Source organism: Plasmodium malariae (genome assembly GCF_900090045.1).
Source record: "Plasmodium malariae genome assembly, chromosome: 5".
In the NCBI taxonomy this organism is placed as follows: domain Eukaryota; phylum Apicomplexa; class Aconoidasida; order Haemosporida; family Plasmodiidae; genus Plasmodium; species Plasmodium malariae.
In genome coordinates this window covers 1,142,180-1,163,396 of record NC_041779.1, presented here as the reverse complement: position 1 = coordinate 1,163,396, position 21,217 = coordinate 1,142,180, and the positions used below count along the sequence as shown (strand labels likewise).

Genomic DNA, 21,217 nt, shown 5'->3' with positions numbered 1-21,217 from the left:
TTCTTTAATGCCTCGTTCACGTTGTGTCATTCAGTATTTTTTTTTTTTTTTTTTTTTTTTTTTAAACATCCTGCTGCTTACATATGTATATATATTTCTGCAAATAGCAAATGTACGTATGTATGTCTGTATTGTCCCTCCGTTCCATTTTTCCTTTTTTTTTTTTTTTTTCTTTCTTACACTTTACATAATAGTATATAAAAAATATTGGGAATTAATTTGTTTCTCTTCACCTTTACAAAAATGGGTTATCGATTAATTGCTCTGTATGTTTATGTACATATTGTGATAGTTTTCAAATATGCAATTATATTATAATATTTTAATGTATGCATATTCTCCTTTATATGTTAAATATGAGAAAAATAAGAAAAACGAAAAAAATGATATAAGAAAAAGAACAAAAAGTAAAAAAAGTACGAAAAGTACGAAAAGTAAAAAAAGTACGAAAAGTACGAAAAGTAAAAAAAGTACGAAAAGTACGAAAAGTTAAAAAAGTACGAAAAGTTAAAAAAGTACGAAAAGTTAAAAAAGTACGAAAAGTGCAAAACGGGGTGAACATGTATATGGTATAATGAGCTTCGAGTTTTGGCAAGTGACAGACTCTTATGATAATATGGGAAAATGCCAAATCGTATAGTGGGGTAAGAAAAATGAGGTTTCATTTTTCCCCTCGTCTCGTACGTTCAATCGGCTTTTAACAGCATGCGACAAATACATATACATGTACATGTATGTACATGTATGTACGTATGTATCTATGTATGTATATATATATATATATATATATTCATGTAAGTACTTATGTACGTACTTATGTACGTACTTATGTGTCGCATTGTCACGTCCAAATACATCTTCGTAGAAATGTGTTACTCACGAATATCTTTTTTTTGAATCATTGAATAGAAATAAAATGTTCATGCAGAAATGCCACCAAGTGCATACAACCTCCTACAGTTAATAGTTCCATTGTTACACTGATAAAACGTGTAAATTGTATCTCAAATATGTTCAGGTGAATTATGGTATTATGATGTACTCATACGTACACGTACATATGTACACATATGCTTATTTATGTATATACGCTTATACAATAAAAGTCCACAAGTTAATATTTTTTTTTATTTGTGTGTGTGCATTCGCTTTATCAACATTACGGAAAATCATTGCATAAATTTTCCCCTTCTCAATATAAAAATAAATGAAGCAAAGAAAAGATAGCGAAATAAAGAAAAAAAAAAAAAAAAAAAGGAAAAAAAAATAATAAAAAAATATATAAGCGCAAAATATAAGCGAAATGCGTATGCGGCAAAAATATAAGCGAAACGTAAAGCGCAAAATGTAAGAGCAAAACATATGCGCAAAATATATGAGCAAAATATATTAGTAAAAATATATGCGCAGAATATATTAGTAAAAATATATGCGCAGAATATGCGCAGAACAAAAGAACAGAACAGAAGTACAAAATAGAAAAAGAAAAAATAGCGTAATGACGCAGTTTCGTGCTAGCTAAATAGACAACTTTGTTAGCACACATTTATAGAAGAATAACACACATGCAGATATGTACATATACATATATACATATGTACATACTTGCGCAACACAATAAATTGTATACAACCAAAACTCGTCTTTTCATTTATTCCTCTATTTTTAAGTGGTTATATAGAGGCATATACATACATTTAGTATACGCATATGTGCGTACTTTTTTTTTTTTTTTTTTTTTTTTTTTTTTTTTTGATTATATTTTCCATAAAATATGTTGAAGTGTAATGTACTAATTTACTTCTTTGCCGTTTACTTGCTCCCGGAGATATCAAGTAAGAAGCAAACTTAGCATGAACGTATGCGAAAACTTATTACGCGTGCATGTAAAATGGGCACACACATAAGTGCGTATTATAAGTACGTATAATTTATGTACGTGTTATATATTGCACGTACATTCTAATGTACGCTCAAAACTCTTTTTCTGTGCCATTACTTGTTGATCTGTTTGCTCATTTGGTAGCTTGCTATTCTCACATCAGTAGTGTCCAACAAGTATGCCTACCACTTGACGCAGCTGTTAGCATATTTGTAGAAAAGGCAAATAAAATAAGAAAAATGGGAAATTGCAATATGGAAAAACAACACATTGACAAAATGGCATAATGACAAAAGACAAGGACAACACAGTGGGCGTATATGCATGCCCTATGTGAACACTCCTGTCTTTTCCTTATTCCAATTCATTGTTGCTTTTAAATTTTCATTCATATAAAAATTGAACGTTACATATGTATTATCACTCCAGGCAAGTTTTTCGAAAAACTTATTCCACCAAAACTGCATATAAGTAGACATCCTATAAAAAAGAGTCTCAAGGATGGAAAGGAGAACCCAAATAAAAGTAAAATATTCCACATTCTTTTTGTAGTTATACTTTTCATGTGTATTATGTGGCTCTCACCATGTGCTATTGTTAAATGCCTCATTTATGGCATTTTCATTTTTTTCCATTTTATTTTGTTTCATTTTATCTCATTTTGTTTCATTTTATCCCATCTTATCCCATCTTATCCCATCTTATCCCATTTTATCCCATCTTATCCCATTTTATCCCATCTTATCCCATTTATCCCATTTTATCCCATCTTATCCCATCTTATCCCATTTTATCCCATCTTATCCCATTTTATCCCATTTTATCCCATCTTATCCCATTTTATCCCATCTTATCCCATTTTATCCCATCTTATCCCATTTTATCCCATTTTTCGCACCATTCTTGAAGGTCTTGACAAATTGGAAAAGTCCATAATGAAAAATATAGACTCGATTAATGTTATGTTTGATCCGAAGGCCCTGAAGTTTGTTCCCTCGAGATCAAAAAAGCCCCATATATTGGGTAAGTTCAGAAAAAACGTACATAAGTGTGCATACACATGTGTACATGCAATGGTGCAAACATATATATGTGTTAATGTGGGTATGTATGCATGTATGTTCATGCATTTGTGTGTTACTCTTGAGCTCTTTGTACATAAGACACTTTACTCGAAGCCACAACTAAAATGGACATATAGAAAAACGAATGGCTGTTTTTATACTTTTTTTTTTTTTTTTTTTTTTTTTTTTTTTAGGAGGTTTAAGTCAAAATAGTTCAGATCCATCAGGTACTAAAAAATATGTGCAATATATCAGTGAAATAGTATCAACATAACAATGAAATAAAAGAAAAAAAATAAAATAGTTATCAAAGTCGAAGAGAAGTTATCACATAAGTCTAATACATTGTTAATGTCATACTGTATTGTACATACTATAATTTCATTTTAAATAGAATTTAACTCATTAAACTCTTCGACCATTTTTAATATTGTATATTAATATACACATATGCTTATATATGTTTATGTATGCACATTTGTGTTCATATGTTCTTTTGTTCATATGTTCATCTGTGCACGTTTCTTTTCATGTACTTATGTATGACTACATAACCACTCGTCCCCTGCACAGATGTCGAGAAAAGCAAATACGAAAAAGGTAAAAATATACAAGATCAAAACTGCGAGTATTTCTGTTTTTTAATTTTTTATTATATTGTTTTTTACTTCGTTAATGCACTACGGAAGGTACATAATAAACCCTCACCCCCTCCTCCCTTTTCCTTTTCTTAGCTGTACGTTATCTTCAAAAGTTAAACAACGAGATGATAATTTTTTCAACAAAAATTAATCGTGAGTTAGAAAGATACAACTATAGCAGCCTCAATAACTTTATCCGTGCATCGGCTTTACTCAAGGAAAGCTTAGCTACTATGCACTCCCTCGATGTGATAAGGAATGATCAACCCCTTGTTTTTTCAAGTAAAATTAAAATAAGGGAAATATATCACACATGCATCGATTTTCTCCCCTCTCCTAACCGGTGCATAACGATAATTTTTCTCTACCACTTGTAACTGTACCCCCTTCAACAATGTATTCTTTCGTTCTTGCAGAGTATACCCTCGACTGGTACACTAATGCATCCTTAAAGGAAAAATACCAGACGGAAAAAAGTAAGAAAGGATAAAAGATGCAAGTAGTGAGAGTAATGCGAATAGTGCGAGTAGTGCTAGTAATGCGAGTAGTGCTAGTAATGCGAGTAGTGCTAGTAATGCGAGTAATATTTTTTATGAGTTTCACATTACTACATGAACATTTCCCTTTTAGACATTGAAAGAGCTCTTAATAATCTTTTCGTTAAGGAAGTTAAGAAGAAAAAAAATGTCAAGGCTAGGATTATAGGTACTTCGAAACTGCTATTTTGGTTATCCTGCGTTATATAGCGGGGATGCTACAAGGAAGCATTCATGAGTGAACATATACGTATATGTACGTACGTATATAAGCACGTGCACATGTACATATGTATGTATATATGTACGTATTTTTTTTTTTTTTTTTCCCAAATAGATGAAAACATTAAACAACTCGAAACGGACCTTCTAGTGCAGCGATTAGTCAATGATAGTATCCATGGTATGTGCATCATTTATTTTTCATAAAAGACAGAAATGCGCTGGGATATTCTTGTGCTTCAATGTGCGTATGTGTACTGTGTGCTCATAATGTGCTCATATGTGCTTGTATGTGCTTGTATGTACTTGTATGTACTTGTATGTACTTGTATGTACTTGTATGTGCTTGTATGTACTTGTATGTGCTTGTATGTACTTGTATGTGCTTGTATGTACTTGTATGTACTTGTATGTACTTGTATGTACTTGTATGTGCTTGTATGTACTTGTATGTACTTGTATGTGCTCATATGTGCTCATATGTGCTTGTATGTACTTTTGATACTTGTAATTCTCTTTCTTTTTTTCTTTTTTTTTTATTTTGCACCGCCAGGTGCTTCTCCATCTTGATTGGTTCATCATATCCATATCGTGCTTATTTCATTTCTTTTGTGTAGTAACCAAGTTGTTAAAGGAGCATAATGGGGGTTCTACTAATTACATGTCTCCCATGCACTCGGATGTGTGCGGGCAGCTAGGTTCGTGTGAAAAAGAAAAAGAGAAATGATAGTGCATTACGAGTGTGTGCACAGTAAAGTGCAGAATAGTGTGTATAATAGTGTGTATAATAGTGTGTATAATAATGTGTATAATAGTGTGTATAATAGCGTGTATAATAGCGTGTATAATAGTGTGTATAATAGTGTGTATAATAATGTGTATAATAGTGTGTATAATAGCGTGTATAATAGCGTGTATAATAGTGTGTATAATAGTGTGTATAATAGTGCGTATAATAGTGTGTATAATAGCGTGTATAATAGCGTGTATAATAGTGTGTATAATAGCGTGTATAATAGCGTGTATAATAGTGTGTATAATAGTGTGTATAATAGCGTGTATAATAGTGTGTATAATAGCGTGTATAATAGCGTGTATAATAGTGCGTATAATAGTGTGTATAATATCGTGTATAATAGCGTGTATAATAGCGTGTATAATAGCGTGTATAATAGCGTGTATAATAGCGTGTATAATAGTGTGTAGAATAAATATAGTCCCTGCATGAATTAGTCTGTACCGTACCATGGACTTATCATGTTATTGTCCACCCTTCATAGGAAACGTACTAGTGAGTTTCATGTTCGAAAAGGTATACAAAAAGTCAATAAACAATGATTTGGGGTATTTCAAAAAATTTCTTCCACGTTTGAAGTTCAGAATAAATAGTATGGTTCACAATGGTAAGTTTCTTTCCCCCTCGAATAAGCTGCAAACGGATATAGATAAACGTTTCGAAATGGAATTTTACTATATAACGTATAAGCGATGTTTTCGTGTGTTTGCGTATGTTTGTGTGTACGTTTCCCTGTGTATGCAATAGTATGTGCATACAGCTTTAATGCAAGTGTGCCTAATGCTGAACCCCTGCCCTTACACTACCTACATGTGTACTTTACACGCTTAGGTACACTTATACTCCTGGAGAAAGAACTAGATGAAGCCTTGCATTCTTTTAAGCTAAAGACGGCAGAACTGATGGAAAAGAGTACAAGCAAAGAGGAAGAAAATAAAAAAAAAAAAAAGCAATTATTTCTCGAGGGCTTCTTTATTACAAGAAGGACGCGCCTTTCCCTAACGCTTTATGTTTTTTTGAAAAAACAAAAAAAAAAAAAAAAAAAAAAAAGAAAATTTATCCATATACATACATATATACACACGTATATACCCACTTCCTGCATAAGTAGACACTAATATATACGTAATTCATCCGTTCCCTTTTGCATCAGAATTTGGCTTCGTAGACATGTGCTCACATAAGTGCGTGGATGCCACTGTAAATGCGCCTTACTATTTGGACGAGTACAAAGGAAAGTTCAAGGAATCAGACACACTTCAAAGGAGAGCAGATCGTAACGCGTGCATAATAAAGAAATTCACCGACATATACATATACATATATATATATATATATATATATATATATATACGTAGATGAGCCTATTTGTTCGTACACTCTTACTTCTACCCCCGCGAATCTGTGTTTACACTAATAAACTACTCCCTTCTGTTCTTCCCCCCATTTGCAGTGATAAAAATTATTATGTATTATTATCGAGATAAACTTTACAATATAGAAACAGCATCAGATTTAATTTTAATTATGTTACTATACTTAAACTCTGCTACTGAATTGACTGAGAAGGGTTTCATTGATATCAGCTCGATTAGCACTTCTGATAAGTTTAACTTACTAAATACAACCATAGACAGGAAAAAGAAAAAGAAGAATGTAAGTATATTTATACGGTTGTGTAGGTTCATGCTCATTCACATACATGAATATGTATACGTTGTATATATACATATGCATATATATACATATATATATATATATACATGAATATATATATACGTGCATGTAGAGATAGAAACGTGAGAACATATTTATCTCAATATTATCACAGTTTATACTTAATTTGTAGATTCTTACATTTTGGCATCATTTCACCCCTTTATAAATATCTGTCCTACACAACCCATTTTTTTTTTTTTTTTTTTTTATGACCATGTGCAGGTAAAAAAAAACAAAAAACAAAATTTTTTAAAGATTGCTCCATTTAATTTTTTCCGTGAAGAACCTGAAGAGAGATCGGGAAATGAAGCAATCTTTGCAATTGATGATATTATAAAAACTTGTTTACTGGCAAAAACATCGCAAAATTTTAATTACTTGTTTGAGATGACAAAAGAACTGTGGAATAATATTCAGAATATTTACTCAGCTTCTTATGGTTTCGTTTCCTCGAGAAGGATAAAAACAAAACGATTTGTTACGTCCAAAATTAGAAATGTAGGTTTTATATTTAGATGGTTCAACTATAACAAAAAGGCATCAACAAATACGAATTTCTTAGTGCACAACTTTTCCCCTCTCATTTCTATAAATCTGCAGCTAAGTATAACACGCAAAAAAAAAAAAAAAAAAAAATTAAGATAAAATGGAATAAAAATGAAATAAAAAAAAAGTAAAAATATAGTAAAATTATAGTAAAAATATAGTAAAAATATAGTAAAAATATAGTAAAAATATAGTAAAAATATAGTAAAAATAAAGTAAAAATATAGTAAAAATATAGTAAAAATAAAGTAAAAATAAAGGAAAATAAAATAAATTTAAATTAAATTAAATAGAGCTGCGCGCACGGTGTGAAGCCGTTCCGTTACTAGTATGTCGTGTGCCTGATGCGTGCCTTTTGAATACTTTTCCGTATGCATTTTCCCAATGCAACTGCACATGTACGATGCATTTCCTTTTTTCCCCCCATCCCACTCCCCCTCTAAACAGCCTTCTTCATAAGAACGATGATCGAACAGTATGAATCTAGCTTTCTAAGCAATTTTTCATCAAATCTGAAGAAAATATTTACTCTAGGAAAAAGCTCAGCTCACCCAAGGAATTACAACGACTTAGTAAATTTTTCAGAGACAGATTATTTGTTAAGATATTCAAAAGCAGACAAAGTACAACGAATAATAAGTCAGTTAGTTAAAATGTTAAAGAAGAAATTTTTATCAATCCCATATACACCTACACTCCTTGCTCAGTATATATCTTTATTTCTTTCCTTGTGGGTATTTGAAAATGAAGAATACATTTCATTACAAAATCCGAACGTATCAAGATTTAAAAAATTGTTTTTCCTATCCTACTTCATCCACAGTAAGACAAAAACCCATGCACGCCCACGGCTACACCTGCGCCCTTCGCTTGATATTTGCTTAAACATCTATTTAGTTCCTTTACATCTTACTACACTACGTCATTGTGATATGCCATGCTTCTATACCATTCTTCTTTACCATTTGGCTATACCACGCTTCTACACGACTTTTCTACCCACATTTTTCTCCCCCTTGCAGACTCGGGTCCTTTGGAAAAAGCTGTTGAAATAATTTACGATAGATGCAAAAGGAAGACTAGTGAAATCGTACTAGGATGTATAGACGATTACGGAGGAATAAGGAAAAAAAAATTTTTGGGTATAATAAATAGAAAATGTAAAGCAACACGTATTCCTATAAGAAAACCTAGTATACGTAAAGTATTAAAGGTACTTATGCCCTCCTTAAGTGATCCCCTAGATATTATAAAAATTGCTGTTGACACAGCTACGAGATGTGAGTATTTCAGTCGAGGTGCTATTGCACACAATAATACAAAGAAACAAAATAAAATTAATTATGATGTTTTTGTAAAATCGGAGCTGTCCCTTCGTTATATATGCGCAAACGTTACGAGTAAGTGGGTGGGCAAACGCGTACAATTGTATAGTTTATGCACGTGTATGTATTTACGTGTATGTATTTACGTGTATGTATTTACGTGTATGTATTTACGTGTATGCATTTACGTGTATGCATTTACGTGTATGTATTTACGTGTATGCATTTACGTGTATGCATTTACGTGTATGCATTTACGTGTATGCATTTACGTGTATGCATTTACGTGTATGTATTTACGTGTATGCATTTACGTGTATGCATTTACGTGTATGCATTTACGTGTATGCATTTACATGTATGCATTTACGTGTATGCATTTACGTGTATGTATTTACGTATGTGTATGCACTGCGCGTTAACGAGTGAAGGCACTGTCAAACTGCTATTTTCCAATTTCTCTGCAGAAAACATTGTTAAGAAGATAATAAAAGATGTATCTCGTCTTAAGAACATGAGTGAATCGCAAAATTTAATTCAAGAAACTCTAAACAGTTTACAGTATTTAAAAATTAGGAATTATATGGACAAAGAAAGTAGCATTAGTATTTTTTGTCCATTTATGGAAGGAAATGACAAACAGATCAGAGATTTGGAAAGAGATCAAATTAGTTTCTTTGTCCACAGTAAATTAAAATATTACAGAAAATATGCATGAAGAGTCGGCTCGTCCGAGTGTGTAATAGTGCGCGCAGAAAATGTGCGAATGTGCATGTATGTTGTACGCGGACTACAAACTACACATTACATACAACCACACATTGTTATGCTTTTTGTTTCCCCTCTTGTTTTCTCCCTGTTCAGAAAATGTGGGTTTACTCAAAATTTTGAAGGGTAAAATTATGAACGTCTTCAAAAAGTCGATAACTACTAGAGAAGGTAAGGATGATGATTCACGAACAGACACACAATTTCTTCATGTGGGTATATGTATATACGTACATATATATATATATATATATATATATGTATATATGTACATATGTATGTACACATTTATGAACAAACAAATTCAATGACTCTCTTTTCCCTTTTTCATATTGTAGGGATAAAGCCAGACAGTGCCATTTCGCTGAAAGTTGGCGGTAATTTTATAAAACATGAAAAAATAAAATATAAAAAACAAAAAGATAAAATGATAAATAATAAATATATTAACGTAAGATAATAAATTGAGAAAAACCACATATCGTGCTGTCATATAGCACTAATTTGTTTTTATTTTATTATTTTTTATTTTTTTTATTGTTTGTAGCACGGAAATTTAATGGTCTCCTTTACACCGGAGGTAACTTATAAACTCGCAAGAATTTGCTTTCTATACATTTCACACGAGAATCATAGAATTTACATGCTTTTTTATCGTATCGAGTGCTCATTAGTTATAATATCACTTGCCTATTTGTAATCGTATCGCTTCTTCTTTTTCTTACCTTCGCTTGTAGGATATCACCTGAACGTTGAAAACTTTGACCGTATGAAAAGGACAAGTTCATTTTGGAGCTACTGACAAAGGACTTCAGTGACTTAACCATATGCATATGCACCTGTTGTTGTGTGTTTCGCCTGTTATGTTTGTTTTATAAATACACACATGTATATATACGTGTATATGTGTGTGCGTATTTATATTTATCTATTCTTATCTTTTTCCCTTTTTTTTTTATTTTCCCCATCAGGCGATACGCTTCATATAGGACTATCAAAAAATAGTATAATTTATTAAAATAAATATCTGCCACTTGGCTATTTTAGCTGTTTTTGATCGTCCATATTTTTCATTTTATTTTGTTGTTTTGTATTTTCCTTTCATTTTATTTTTATTTTTTTTTTTTTTCCCTTTCATTCGCACTTGCCTGCCTAACAACTTGATGGATCCTTCACTTTTGTTCACTCAGGAAAAGTGTACAATGGAAGGGAGTTCGTTGATGAGCTAGAGATACTAAGACCATTTGGTAAATAATAATTATCATACTCTATTTTGCAAATATGTTTATGCAAAATACATTACAACATATAACTCATTAACATTTATATATGTAATGCAAATTTTTTTTTTTTTTTTATTGTTTCTCCCTGTCAGATGTCAAGCGGATTGTAATGAAAGGAGTGGATGAAGAAAATGAAAGTAAGGACGGAGTGAAAAAGACTGGCATTATTTAATACAAGACGGAAGTGAACATATATGTTCATTCGATTTTTCATTTATACATATACATATATATATATATATATAATTGTTTTGTCTTTTTGTTAAGTCGTCAACATCCATCATCCATTATTCATCGTCCATAATTCCTTCTTTTTCTTTTTTCCCTAGGATTTTATGTCCTTTCCGACAATACCCAGATATCCGAGTTTGACTATGCCATTGTGAACCCGAGTGGTAATTCTAGCCATAAAAACATGTTTATAAAAACAATCAGTGAACGCGTTTACAGATACGTACATGTGTGTCTGAGTTTATGTATCCATATATGTACACTTGTATGCACGTATGCATGTGTGCGTAAACACTTATGCGTTTAATTTTTCCCATTTGCAGCTAACATAGTTATTTACGATGGAAACAATTACATTTCTGCCTTTGCCCTTCGAGATATGGGATTGCAAAATGAAAGTAACTTATATCATTTCATACGTAGCTAAAATACTGTGTTATATACATATACAATATTTTGCTTACAAGGATAGAGAAAAATGGTACCGTTTCTTTTTCATTCCGTCATTCTTGCACTCTTTGACGTCTCATCGCTTCAACTTTTTAATATTGTAGGGATTGTTTGGGCTGGATACAGTGTTGGATGGGTAGCAGAATTTGCCCTGAGCTCCATTTCGGAAAAACCACGTAAGACATCCGTATAATCGATTGTTTGTGCGAGTGAACCTGCACACATATGGAATTATACCAAATGCATAATTACATTAATAAAAATATAAATCAAATTACATCAAATTATATCAAATTATATCAAATAATATCAAATTATATCAAATTATATCAAATTAAATCAAATTAAAACAAATTAAATCATATTATATCAAATTATATCAAATTAAATCAAATTATATCAAATTATATCAAATTATATCAAATTATATCAAATTATATCAAATTATATCAAATTAAATCAAATTATATCATACTAAATTTTTTTTTTTTTTTTGTCTTTTGTAGTCCCCATTTTTGACGGTTATGCATGGGTACTACTCGAGAAACTAAGCATCAAGAGTATATTAGGTTTGAAATGAAACAGCAAAAAATTTATATTGCATTAAAGAGGAACGTAACTCATATTTCGTTTTGTTGCATTAAAATGAAGCATCACTCATATTTTGTTTAGTTTTATTTTGTCTTGTTCCTCATCATTTTATTTTTCTTTCCCTTTTCATATATTTTTGTGCATTTTAAAATGTAGGAGATTTCCTACCGAGGGATGTGGATGGAAATTTGTTAGCGAACACCGTTAATTTTATTATTCTAAACAAAGATGGAAAACAAATACTGAAAAACACGACGCGTAAGAAAAAATAATACATTGCACAAAAGCTTGACTGCATGAGTGTGTGCGCATAAGCAAGCACTTATGCTGTTTCACACTATCCATTTTAGAAACACCTGTTTCAGTTCATCATATATGATACGCTAACAGGCGTATGAACACATGTATGTACATATATGCATACGTTTATAAATACACATATATAGGTGTTCAGCTTATACATGTGCAGCTTCTACGTGTACAGCTTCTACGTGTACAGCTTCTACGTGTACATTTTTTTTTTTTTTTTCCTTTGCCACAGCCGTCATAAACCTAAAACATGCAACGTTCACGTTGAACGGGATATTGAATTTTGTTACAAAAGCCGAAAAAGGAAAAGGCAATGAGATTATTGTTCACACAAGAATACCTTAAACAAGTTGGAAAAGTATACTTATTTTCTTTTTTTTTCATTTATATTATTGTATTGTACATCTTTTTATTTTTATGTTTTTTTATTTTGGTTAAAATGAAGTCCTTGTAGCGCTCTTTTTTCTTTTAAGAATTCACTCTCCTAGCTATTTTTTTTATATCTTATTATTTCATTGTTTTTATGCGTATTAATGTGCGAACATATATGTACATATATATATATATTTATTTATTTAAGTATATTTATGTGTTAAATTAATGTACAGCTGTTTCACGACTTTGCTGTTCGCATATTTTCCGCATTTAAAAACGAGACGGGCTTGACAGGCTTGTGTGTAATAGGACATTTCAGGGGCATGTTTTTTTTTTTTTTTTTTTCGTCCATTTGTTTTGTCCTTTTTTTTCCTTTTCTCGTTTCTCCTTTATTTTTTTCCACTTTTCGTCTTTGCTTCTTTCTTTTTTATGTTTTATTTTCATTTTTTTAATTTTTAGTTTTTCAATTGTACCAGGGGGCATTTATTTTTTTACCATTTTATAATATCCTCTTTTCTGTGCTGCCCTATGTTTTAGATTTCATATGTGCATTATCCATATGTATTTATTCTTTACCTTTTTTTTTTTTTTTTTTTTTTGAACGTTTTTAAGTATATATTGCTGTCTTGTTTTTTTTGTTTTTTTCGGTCTTTTTTTTTTTTTGATTTTTGATTTTTGATTTTTGCTTTTTGCTTTTTTCATTTTATCTTTTTTTTGGTTTTAATTTATTTTTTTCTTTATTTTTGGACTAAAATTATAAAAATGGGCCAGTTCTGCTATCCATTGAGCATTTACCGGTCCACCCACCTACATTTTTTCCCGTTTTTTATGGCAAGCATAAATATGTTAATGTACAAAACTGTCTAATTTCAAAACGGCAAAAAATTTATTAAAAATGATTGTATTAAAATTTTACTTGTAAAAGGAGGACTTTGTTATATTACCGTTTTAGAAAATCTCATATGACATATCATTGTGTAGTTAACACTATCATTACCCCTTCTTGTTTTAAACTTTGTGGGAAAAAAGAAAGTACTCAATTATTATATGCACGTATGTATAATTTTTTTATTTTCCTACTTTTATATTTTCCTACTTTTATATTTTCCTACTTTTATATTTTCCTGTTTTATTATTTTCTTAATTTCTTATTTTCCTTTTTTCCTATTTCCCTATTTTCCTTTTTTTGGCGATTTTTTTTTTTTATAACAACTGTTGCTAAGTAATGTTTGTTTGTATTTACGTTCGCTTTTATATTTACATTTATATTACTTTTACATTTATATTGTTTTTATGTTTCCGTTTATATTACCTTCATACTAACGTTTATATTACCTTCATATTCATGCTTACGTTATGTTATGCTGTGTTAAATTTTATTTTAATTTTTATTATTATTTTATTTTTTTGTTCTATTTATTATGCACCGTTCAGAATGGTACATGTTTTTTTTTTTTTTGCTTTTTTTTCTTTTTTGTGTGTGCACATAAAAGGATGCAACAACTTGAAATGGAAAATAAAAATATGAACAGATTCATAAATTTTCAACTCATATTCATAATAATTTAAGGAAATGAAGATGGAAATTGTTTATATCCTATACATATAGGAGTATAAATTTTTTTTTTATATTTTTGTTAAACGCTTAAAATTTTGATAATACGCTTAATTGTACATATATGCATATATATACACATACATGGGTACATTTATAGACAGAAATAATAAAAAAAAAAATTTTAGGCACTTTTAAAAACTGGTTTTTATAGACATAGCTGTTTAACGCTTTTTCAATATTCCGCTAAACTGTCTTTTTAATTTTTTGCACTTCACTCGTTACTTGTCGCTAGTCATTCATTATTTTGTCCATCATATTACTCTGTCGTCTTCTTCCATTGCATTACTTTGCATAATATTATTTTATATTTTTCCTTTTCCTCCCATTTATTATTTTATTTTTTTTTTTAATTTTTCACATTGTAATGTTTGGGAAAGGAAGAGAATGAATTTAAAACCGCCTGCACAAGTCAGCAAAAAGGACATGCCCTTAACGAAATCGGTGAAGTCCTTTATAAACCCATCTTCCCTATTAAAAAATAAAGGGAAATTAGCACGTAAGCGTTCATAATATTTTTTACAAATGCATATTATCAAGCAACTGCACAAAAATGGAGCTAATTTTTTTTTTTTATCACACACATAAGAAAGTAAAACTTTTATTTAATTTTTTATATTTATAATAATTTTTCTGTATTTCTCACTCTATTTGTATTTTGTTTAATAACATTGCAGCAATTCTTCAAAAAAGCAGAATAGAAGAAAAGAAAGGCAACGATAGCAATAGTGAAAGTAGCCAAATGAAATCAAAAATGGAAATATCTCAATTGAAACCAAAGGAAGAAATCATGTCGAAGATAAAAACTCCTGGTCCAAAATTTAAAGCACTGGACATCAAGTTTAAACAAATGTTGCCAAAACTAAAAACGACAAAATCAATGTCCAAAATGACAGAAGCAAAAACAAAAGTACTAAAACCAAAGGTAAAAATACCAGAATTAAAATTTAAAGAAATGAAACCTAAGGTAAGTCTGTTAGAGGTACTGAATAAACAGGATAAAAACAAAAAAGGACTGGGAGGTAAAATGATGTCCACAAAATCAAAGATATATGGGAAAAACACACCAAAAAATAGCCCGTTCTATGATTCAGGCGAAGAGCAATATGACGAAGGAAGTGGTAACACCAACACGAGGGAGAGCGATAAGGATGATTATAATGACGATAACAAGGATAAAGATGATAATAACGATGATAATGATGATAACAACGATAACTACAATAACGACGATAACGACAATAACGACGATAACGACAATAACGACGATAACGATGATAACGACGATAACGATGATAACGATGATAACGACGATAACGATGATAACGATGATAACGATGATAACGATGATAACGACAATAATTATGGAAGTAACGGTAATAACTCCAGCGGTGAACCCCCGAGAAGGGGCACATTAGGCAAAAACAAATACTTTGAAAAAGTTAACATCCTTGCTAAATTAAAGAGTCAAGCGTTCAAGTCCAAAAGTTTAAAGTCAAATAGCCCTTCTTCTAAGACTGTAGGAAAAACAAAGTTACTGCCCCATTGCGTAAATGAAAAATCTAAAAAGGCAGTTCACCCCTATGTAGAAGCAAGTTCGTTTACAAGTAAATACAGTAAATTATTTTCAAAAGAATTGTCAAAAGATGTATTGTTAAACATAAAAAAAGAAATACCACATAAGATAGCAAATAACAGCATAATGAAAATTAGATCTAATACTTCATTAAAAGGATATAAAAATGAGAACAAAACAGTTACAAACATTAATATTAACAAAACGGGGGAGAATAGGTATGAGGAGCATATTAACAAGATAAATAAAAACAGTACAATGGTTGGATTACCAGAAGACGAAATGCCTATCGGACCATTGTCAACCTTTAAAGAAAGTAAACTACTACATAATACACATTATATAAATGCATTTTCAAGATATGATGGAAATTATGTAGGTAAAGTGACAGGACCTCCTATTTCTATTTCTGCTTTAGATAAAACTCCACAGAATCAAAGCGAAAAAAAATATTTCGGAGAAGACACTCATAGGAACACCGTGCAATCGTATGCATTATCACCATTTGGAAATTGCACCCATATGATGAACTTTCCTCCTTACAATTTTAGCACTATCGATAATTATGGTAATAGTAATAATATAATGATGACGATGATGAATGGAAACGAGCAAAGGGGGCCCTCTTTTTTTTACCCAAATGTTCCGTATATACCTGTATGTATATATGATCCAACATATAACGACACAAATACTGGAATGTACTCATTAGAAAACAAAAGATGGAATGAACAAATTAGCACTAATAAGGGTAAGGAAAAGAGCAAAAATGAAAAATATGTAAACGGACGAAAAAAGGAAAAAGGTACAAACAACAATAGCATAATGGTGGCTGCTGGTCATCTGAAACCTTTACAGTTTAGAAATGGAGTTGAATGGAGTAGTGAAGATGAAAAATATTTAAACTGTGATATAACTTTGGAGGAGCTAAGAGCAGAGGAAGAAGAAAAAAAGAAAAAAAAAAAAAAAAAAGTAAAAGAAAAAAAAAAAGAAAAAATGAAAAAAAATAAAAACAGCAATAGAAGCAAAAATAGAAGTAATAACAAATACATTGGGAATTCTAAGTGGTATGATATCGAGCACAGGTTAAACAATTGTAGAGGAGTCCTTGAACATTGCAATTATAGTTATTATAAAGAAGAGAACACAGATAAATGCGAAAGTGAAGATACGTACAAATGCAAGGATAACACTAAGTATGTCGAGGAGGAGGGAAGCGGTTACAGCGACGAGGAAAGTTTCTATAGCTATAATCAAAGAAGTGAGTGCAGATGTGCAGACGGAACTGCATATGATAACGAGGGTCGCTACAATTATTTGCTCCGAAAAAATAGTGATAAATTAATAAAGGGGGAAAAAATAAAAAGAAAAGATGGGCATAATAAAAAAAAAAGCATTGAAGACAAGTATAATTTCGATTATGATGATATATACAAAAATTATAAAATAGAATATTTAAAAGAGAAACTAAAATGGGCAAATGAATATTTAAATAGGAAAGAAGAAGAACAAACGATAGATAATAACAATTCGATAGATGATGAAACTCCTGTTGTAAGGAAAAAACAAAAGCAACGTTTAGATGATATTGCGCATTTGTTTTTACCGAAAAAAAATAAGCACGAAAACCTATTTGATTTATCAATGAATTTTTCGAAAATACCTAACAACGATCAGAATGATATCATTAGTATGCTTTTCTCATGTAGAGAATTAGAAAAACTTATTGAAGAACAACATTGTGTTCTTGACATGTTAGACAATGACTTGCGACAAGTAAATGCATCATTAAAATTACCTGCTACTTGGGATAACTTTGAAAATTTTGAAATATTACAAGAGAATATTTTAAATGACGAAGAAGATCATGGTTTACCTTTAAATAATACTCCTCTATTCCTAAAGGGGAAAGTTGCTTTGATACCAAAAAATTTAGAAGTATTCTTTGATAAAACGGAATTAAAAAACGAAAAGGAAGGAGTCAAAGAAATAGTGAGTAACGGTTGTCCTTCACATCAAGCAGCGGCCAGTAAACCAACCAATAAACCCACCACTACACCAGCGAACGCTGCAGCTACTGTTAAGTATATGCCAAAATTTACGAAGGCCAAGGTAAAACCAAAAGTTCCTTTATTATTAAAAAATGCTTAAAAAAGAAATAAAAAATATGGGATTATTTTATTCCCTTTTATTGCCGTATCCGTTTTTTCTGACCTTCATTTTATGCGCGCGCGCGCACGTACGTACATGCATGCACACCCCATTAACATTTCAACGTTTTAATAATATTTGCCTTTATCAGGCGTTAATTTGGCAGGTATTCTGCTTTTTTGTATTTTATGTAATTTTTGTGTTTTACGTATTTTTTGTATTTTACGTATTTTTTGTATTTTACGTATTTTTTGTGTTTTACGTATTTTTTGTAACTTATGCTAGTCGTAGAAATATCTTCCATTTTAACGGGCAAAAAAATTGCTCCTTTGTTTTTAAAAGTATGACTCGTTCATAAATATTTTTTTTTAAATGTATTTATTTGTATGACTCGTTCATAAATATTTTTTTTTAAATGTATTTATTTGTATGACCCGTTCATAAATATTTTTTTTTAAATGTATTTATTCGAATGACATATTCATAAATATTTTTTTTTAAATGTATCTGTTTGAATGTATTTATTTGTATGACCTATTCATAAATATTTTTTTTTAAACGTATATATTTGAATGACTTGTTTATGAATATTTTCTCCGTAACTGCGTATAATTAACAGTTCTTTTACAATTGCGGCTGTTTTGTATTTTATTATTGCTTTATAAAAAAAAAAAAAAATACTGCGAAATTACTTTCCACATAAAACATGCCTGTTCATGAGAAAACAACATGGTAAAACATGAAAACAGGGTACACACCATTATTTAATGAGGGTTGTCAATCGTAAGCAACTATGCGTGTTCGATTTTTCGCAACTAGCGTACAAACATGCATATAAACGTATGCACACACACACATACAAACATACAAACGTACAAACGTATGCACACACACACACATACAAACATACAAACGTATGCACACACACACACCCGTAAAGGTATATCCAAAAGAATGTTCACATGGTTGATCTTCTTTCGTGTGTCTTTTTTTTTTTCTTTTCATCCTGGGGGCCACTTCATTTGTCTTTTCGCTAAAATATGCAAGTGTAAATAATAAATAGACTGACAAGCCTGTGGCCCATTATTTACTACCAAACGGAAATCACCTAAATTATTTCGTTTTACTATTTCAGACACCTACAAAATGAAAGTATAAAAATTGTTTTTTTGGTATGCATGTTTGAGGGGTACCAAAAAAAGCAAAAATTAACGATAAACAATTAAGTCATAAATAACAAACAAATGGGCAATAATTTGCAAACAATAAACATAGATAAGCATATAAAATGCACGTAACCGGGAAACATATATCTGTTCATAGTATGTTGTTCGTGACGTTCATGGCTTTTAACAAAATATCGTTACCGCCCACATAAGATGACCAAGAATTTCTTTGTGTCTTTCTTCAGCCTTGCTAAGTCTCGTTAACCCATCTCTCATTTTTGGTATCACGAGAATGTGCACTGGGGCCTGCGGATTAATATCATTGAAGGCAATAACCTGGTAAAAAAAAAAAAATAAAATAAACAAATGCCCCGCATGTATACACACATATATTATATATACAAACATATACATATATACATATATATACATATACATTTGTACGTACATAAATACATACAAACATATTTACACAAGTGCAGACCGCTCCCGTGAGCGCTGAAAATTCTTAGCAACATTGTACGTGTGTGTATCTGTCTGTATGTGTTTGTACGTGCGCGCATTTCGCAGTAATTACTTTGTACCAACTCTGATATAATACACATACAAATTTAAGTTAAAATGAAAAAATGGTATTACCTTTTCATCCTCATACACAATATCCACTTTCACTTCCTTTCTTGCAATTTTTCCTACAAAATGGTATAAAATTATGTAATATTACAATTTTACAGTTTTTTTTTTTTTTTTTTTTTTTTTTATATTAAATTAAAAATGATTATGTTCGCCTGTTATATATAGTAGTATATGTCCGTTTGTTTGTTTTCTTTTTTTCTCTCTTTTAATTGAAAAACCAAAAATTGAATCTCCATTTTCATCCTTTCCCGCAGAGGCTAGAGCCTTCTCTTCTTCGTCCGCCATTTTCGTTAGTTTGTTGTTAACTGCTCGTCTATAAATTTTTCCATAAAAATTGCATCGACTTAGTAAGCGATGTTGTATGTTGTATGCATACGAATGAACAAGCGCAAATAAGTATATATACTTATATGTACATAAACTAACACGAGCAAACACACATGAGTGTTCCCTTTTGTTTAGTCCCTTTATATATGAATTGAATTCTCTGTACTTGTCACAAATATCACTCTCAGTAGTATAACATACATATACATATATATGAGTACAGTTTTTCCCCCTTTTTATGCATATTACGTCAATAATTTATTCTTGTAAGCAAGTCTGACAAAGCAATTATAAGCTAAATTTCTGAAACCATTCCCTAAAGACCCAGCAGTTGCTTTCATTAAGCATAGAAATACTGTAGTAAAACAGGGAAGGGGGCAGACGATAAACCACTGTTATAATAGTAATGGCAATTTAATTCATACACGTATATGCATATACATATATATATATGTGTGTGTGTGTGTATCTATATCTATATATATATATGTATATGGATGTGTCGGATGACGCATTCACATGTTGAACGGTGCAGAACGTACTGACAGTTTCCACATAATTCAAATTATGTATATATTCCTCCTCCTACTAACAAAACATATGTTAGTATATTTAACCTTTTTAAATTCTTCCTGCTTACCAATATACACAAATGCACGTTTAAAACTCATGTAACTTGGCTTACATATGAACACTGAGCATATTTTTTATGCATTTGTTTTTTAAGAGGCACTGTTAGTTGATCGCGCATTGAATTCGTTTCTTCGTCACTTGCTTATCTTGATACTTATTTATTTTATCACTTCTTTGCTTGTTCTCACCCCACTTTTTTTTTTTTTTTTTTTTTTTCTGTTTAACGCGAAAATGACTCATATTTTTTGGGCGCACTAATGTGCATGCATCCAATAAGAGAAGAGAGGCATGTTCATATAATATATAAATGAAGAAGGCAAGCATGAAAATATTAAGCTTGCCCTTTTTGCGCATATATTGTTAAAGAGATATAAG

General features: G+C 30.7%; 3 protein-coding genes across 3 annotated transcripts; 2 read left to right on the top strand and 1 right to left on the bottom strand.

Moving 5' to 3' along the window:
* Positions 1 to 1,774: 1,774 nt before the first annotated feature.
* RON5 (rhoptry neck protein 5) lies at positions 1,775 to 12,708 on the top strand (the record flags this gene model as incomplete). Its single annotated transcript, XM_029003536.1, has 30 exons — positions 1,775 to 1,835; positions 2,312 to 2,407; positions 2,792 to 2,905; positions 3,141 to 3,173; positions 3,520 to 3,546; positions 3,681 to 3,869; positions 4,004 to 4,063; positions 4,218 to 4,292; positions 4,461 to 4,526; positions 4,963 to 5,043; positions 5,626 to 5,748; positions 5,973 to 6,053; positions 6,295 to 6,417; positions 6,595 to 6,797; positions 7,083 to 7,464; positions 7,854 to 8,228; positions 8,429 to 8,806; positions 9,199 to 9,417; positions 9,596 to 9,670; positions 9,838 to 9,950; positions 10,277 to 10,313; positions 10,471 to 10,503; positions 10,690 to 10,746; positions 10,875 to 10,919; positions 11,112 to 11,216; positions 11,337 to 11,411; positions 11,568 to 11,639; positions 11,970 to 12,032; positions 12,211 to 12,312; positions 12,596 to 12,708. The coding sequence occupies 30 exons, from the start codon at positions 1,775 to 1,777 to the stop codon at positions 12,706 to 12,708; spliced, it is 3,576 nt and encodes a 1,191-aa protein (XP_028860472.1).
* A 2,032-nt stretch (positions 12,709 to 14,740) lies between these two features.
* PmUG01_05032500 (conserved Plasmodium protein, unknown function) lies at positions 14,741 to 18,080 on the top strand (the record flags this gene model as incomplete). Its single annotated transcript, XM_029003535.1, has 2 exons — positions 14,741 to 14,852; positions 15,031 to 18,080. The coding sequence occupies 2 exons, from the start codon at positions 14,741 to 14,743 to the stop codon at positions 18,078 to 18,080; spliced, it is 3,162 nt and encodes a 1,053-aa protein (XP_028860471.1).
* Positions 18,081 to 19,081: 1,001 nt separating this feature from the next.
* On the bottom strand, positions 19,082 to 20,550 carry PmUG01_05032400 (protein kinase c inhibitor-like protein, putative; the record flags this gene model as incomplete). Its single annotated transcript, XM_029003534.1, has 5 exons — positions 19,082 to 19,219; positions 19,448 to 19,582; positions 19,886 to 19,938; positions 20,101 to 20,195; positions 20,459 to 20,550. 5 exons carry the CDS (start codon positions 20,548 to 20,550, stop codon positions 19,082 to 19,084), a joined length of 513 nt encoding a protein of 170 aa, XP_028860470.1.
* Positions 20,551 to 21,217: the final 667 nt, after the last annotated feature.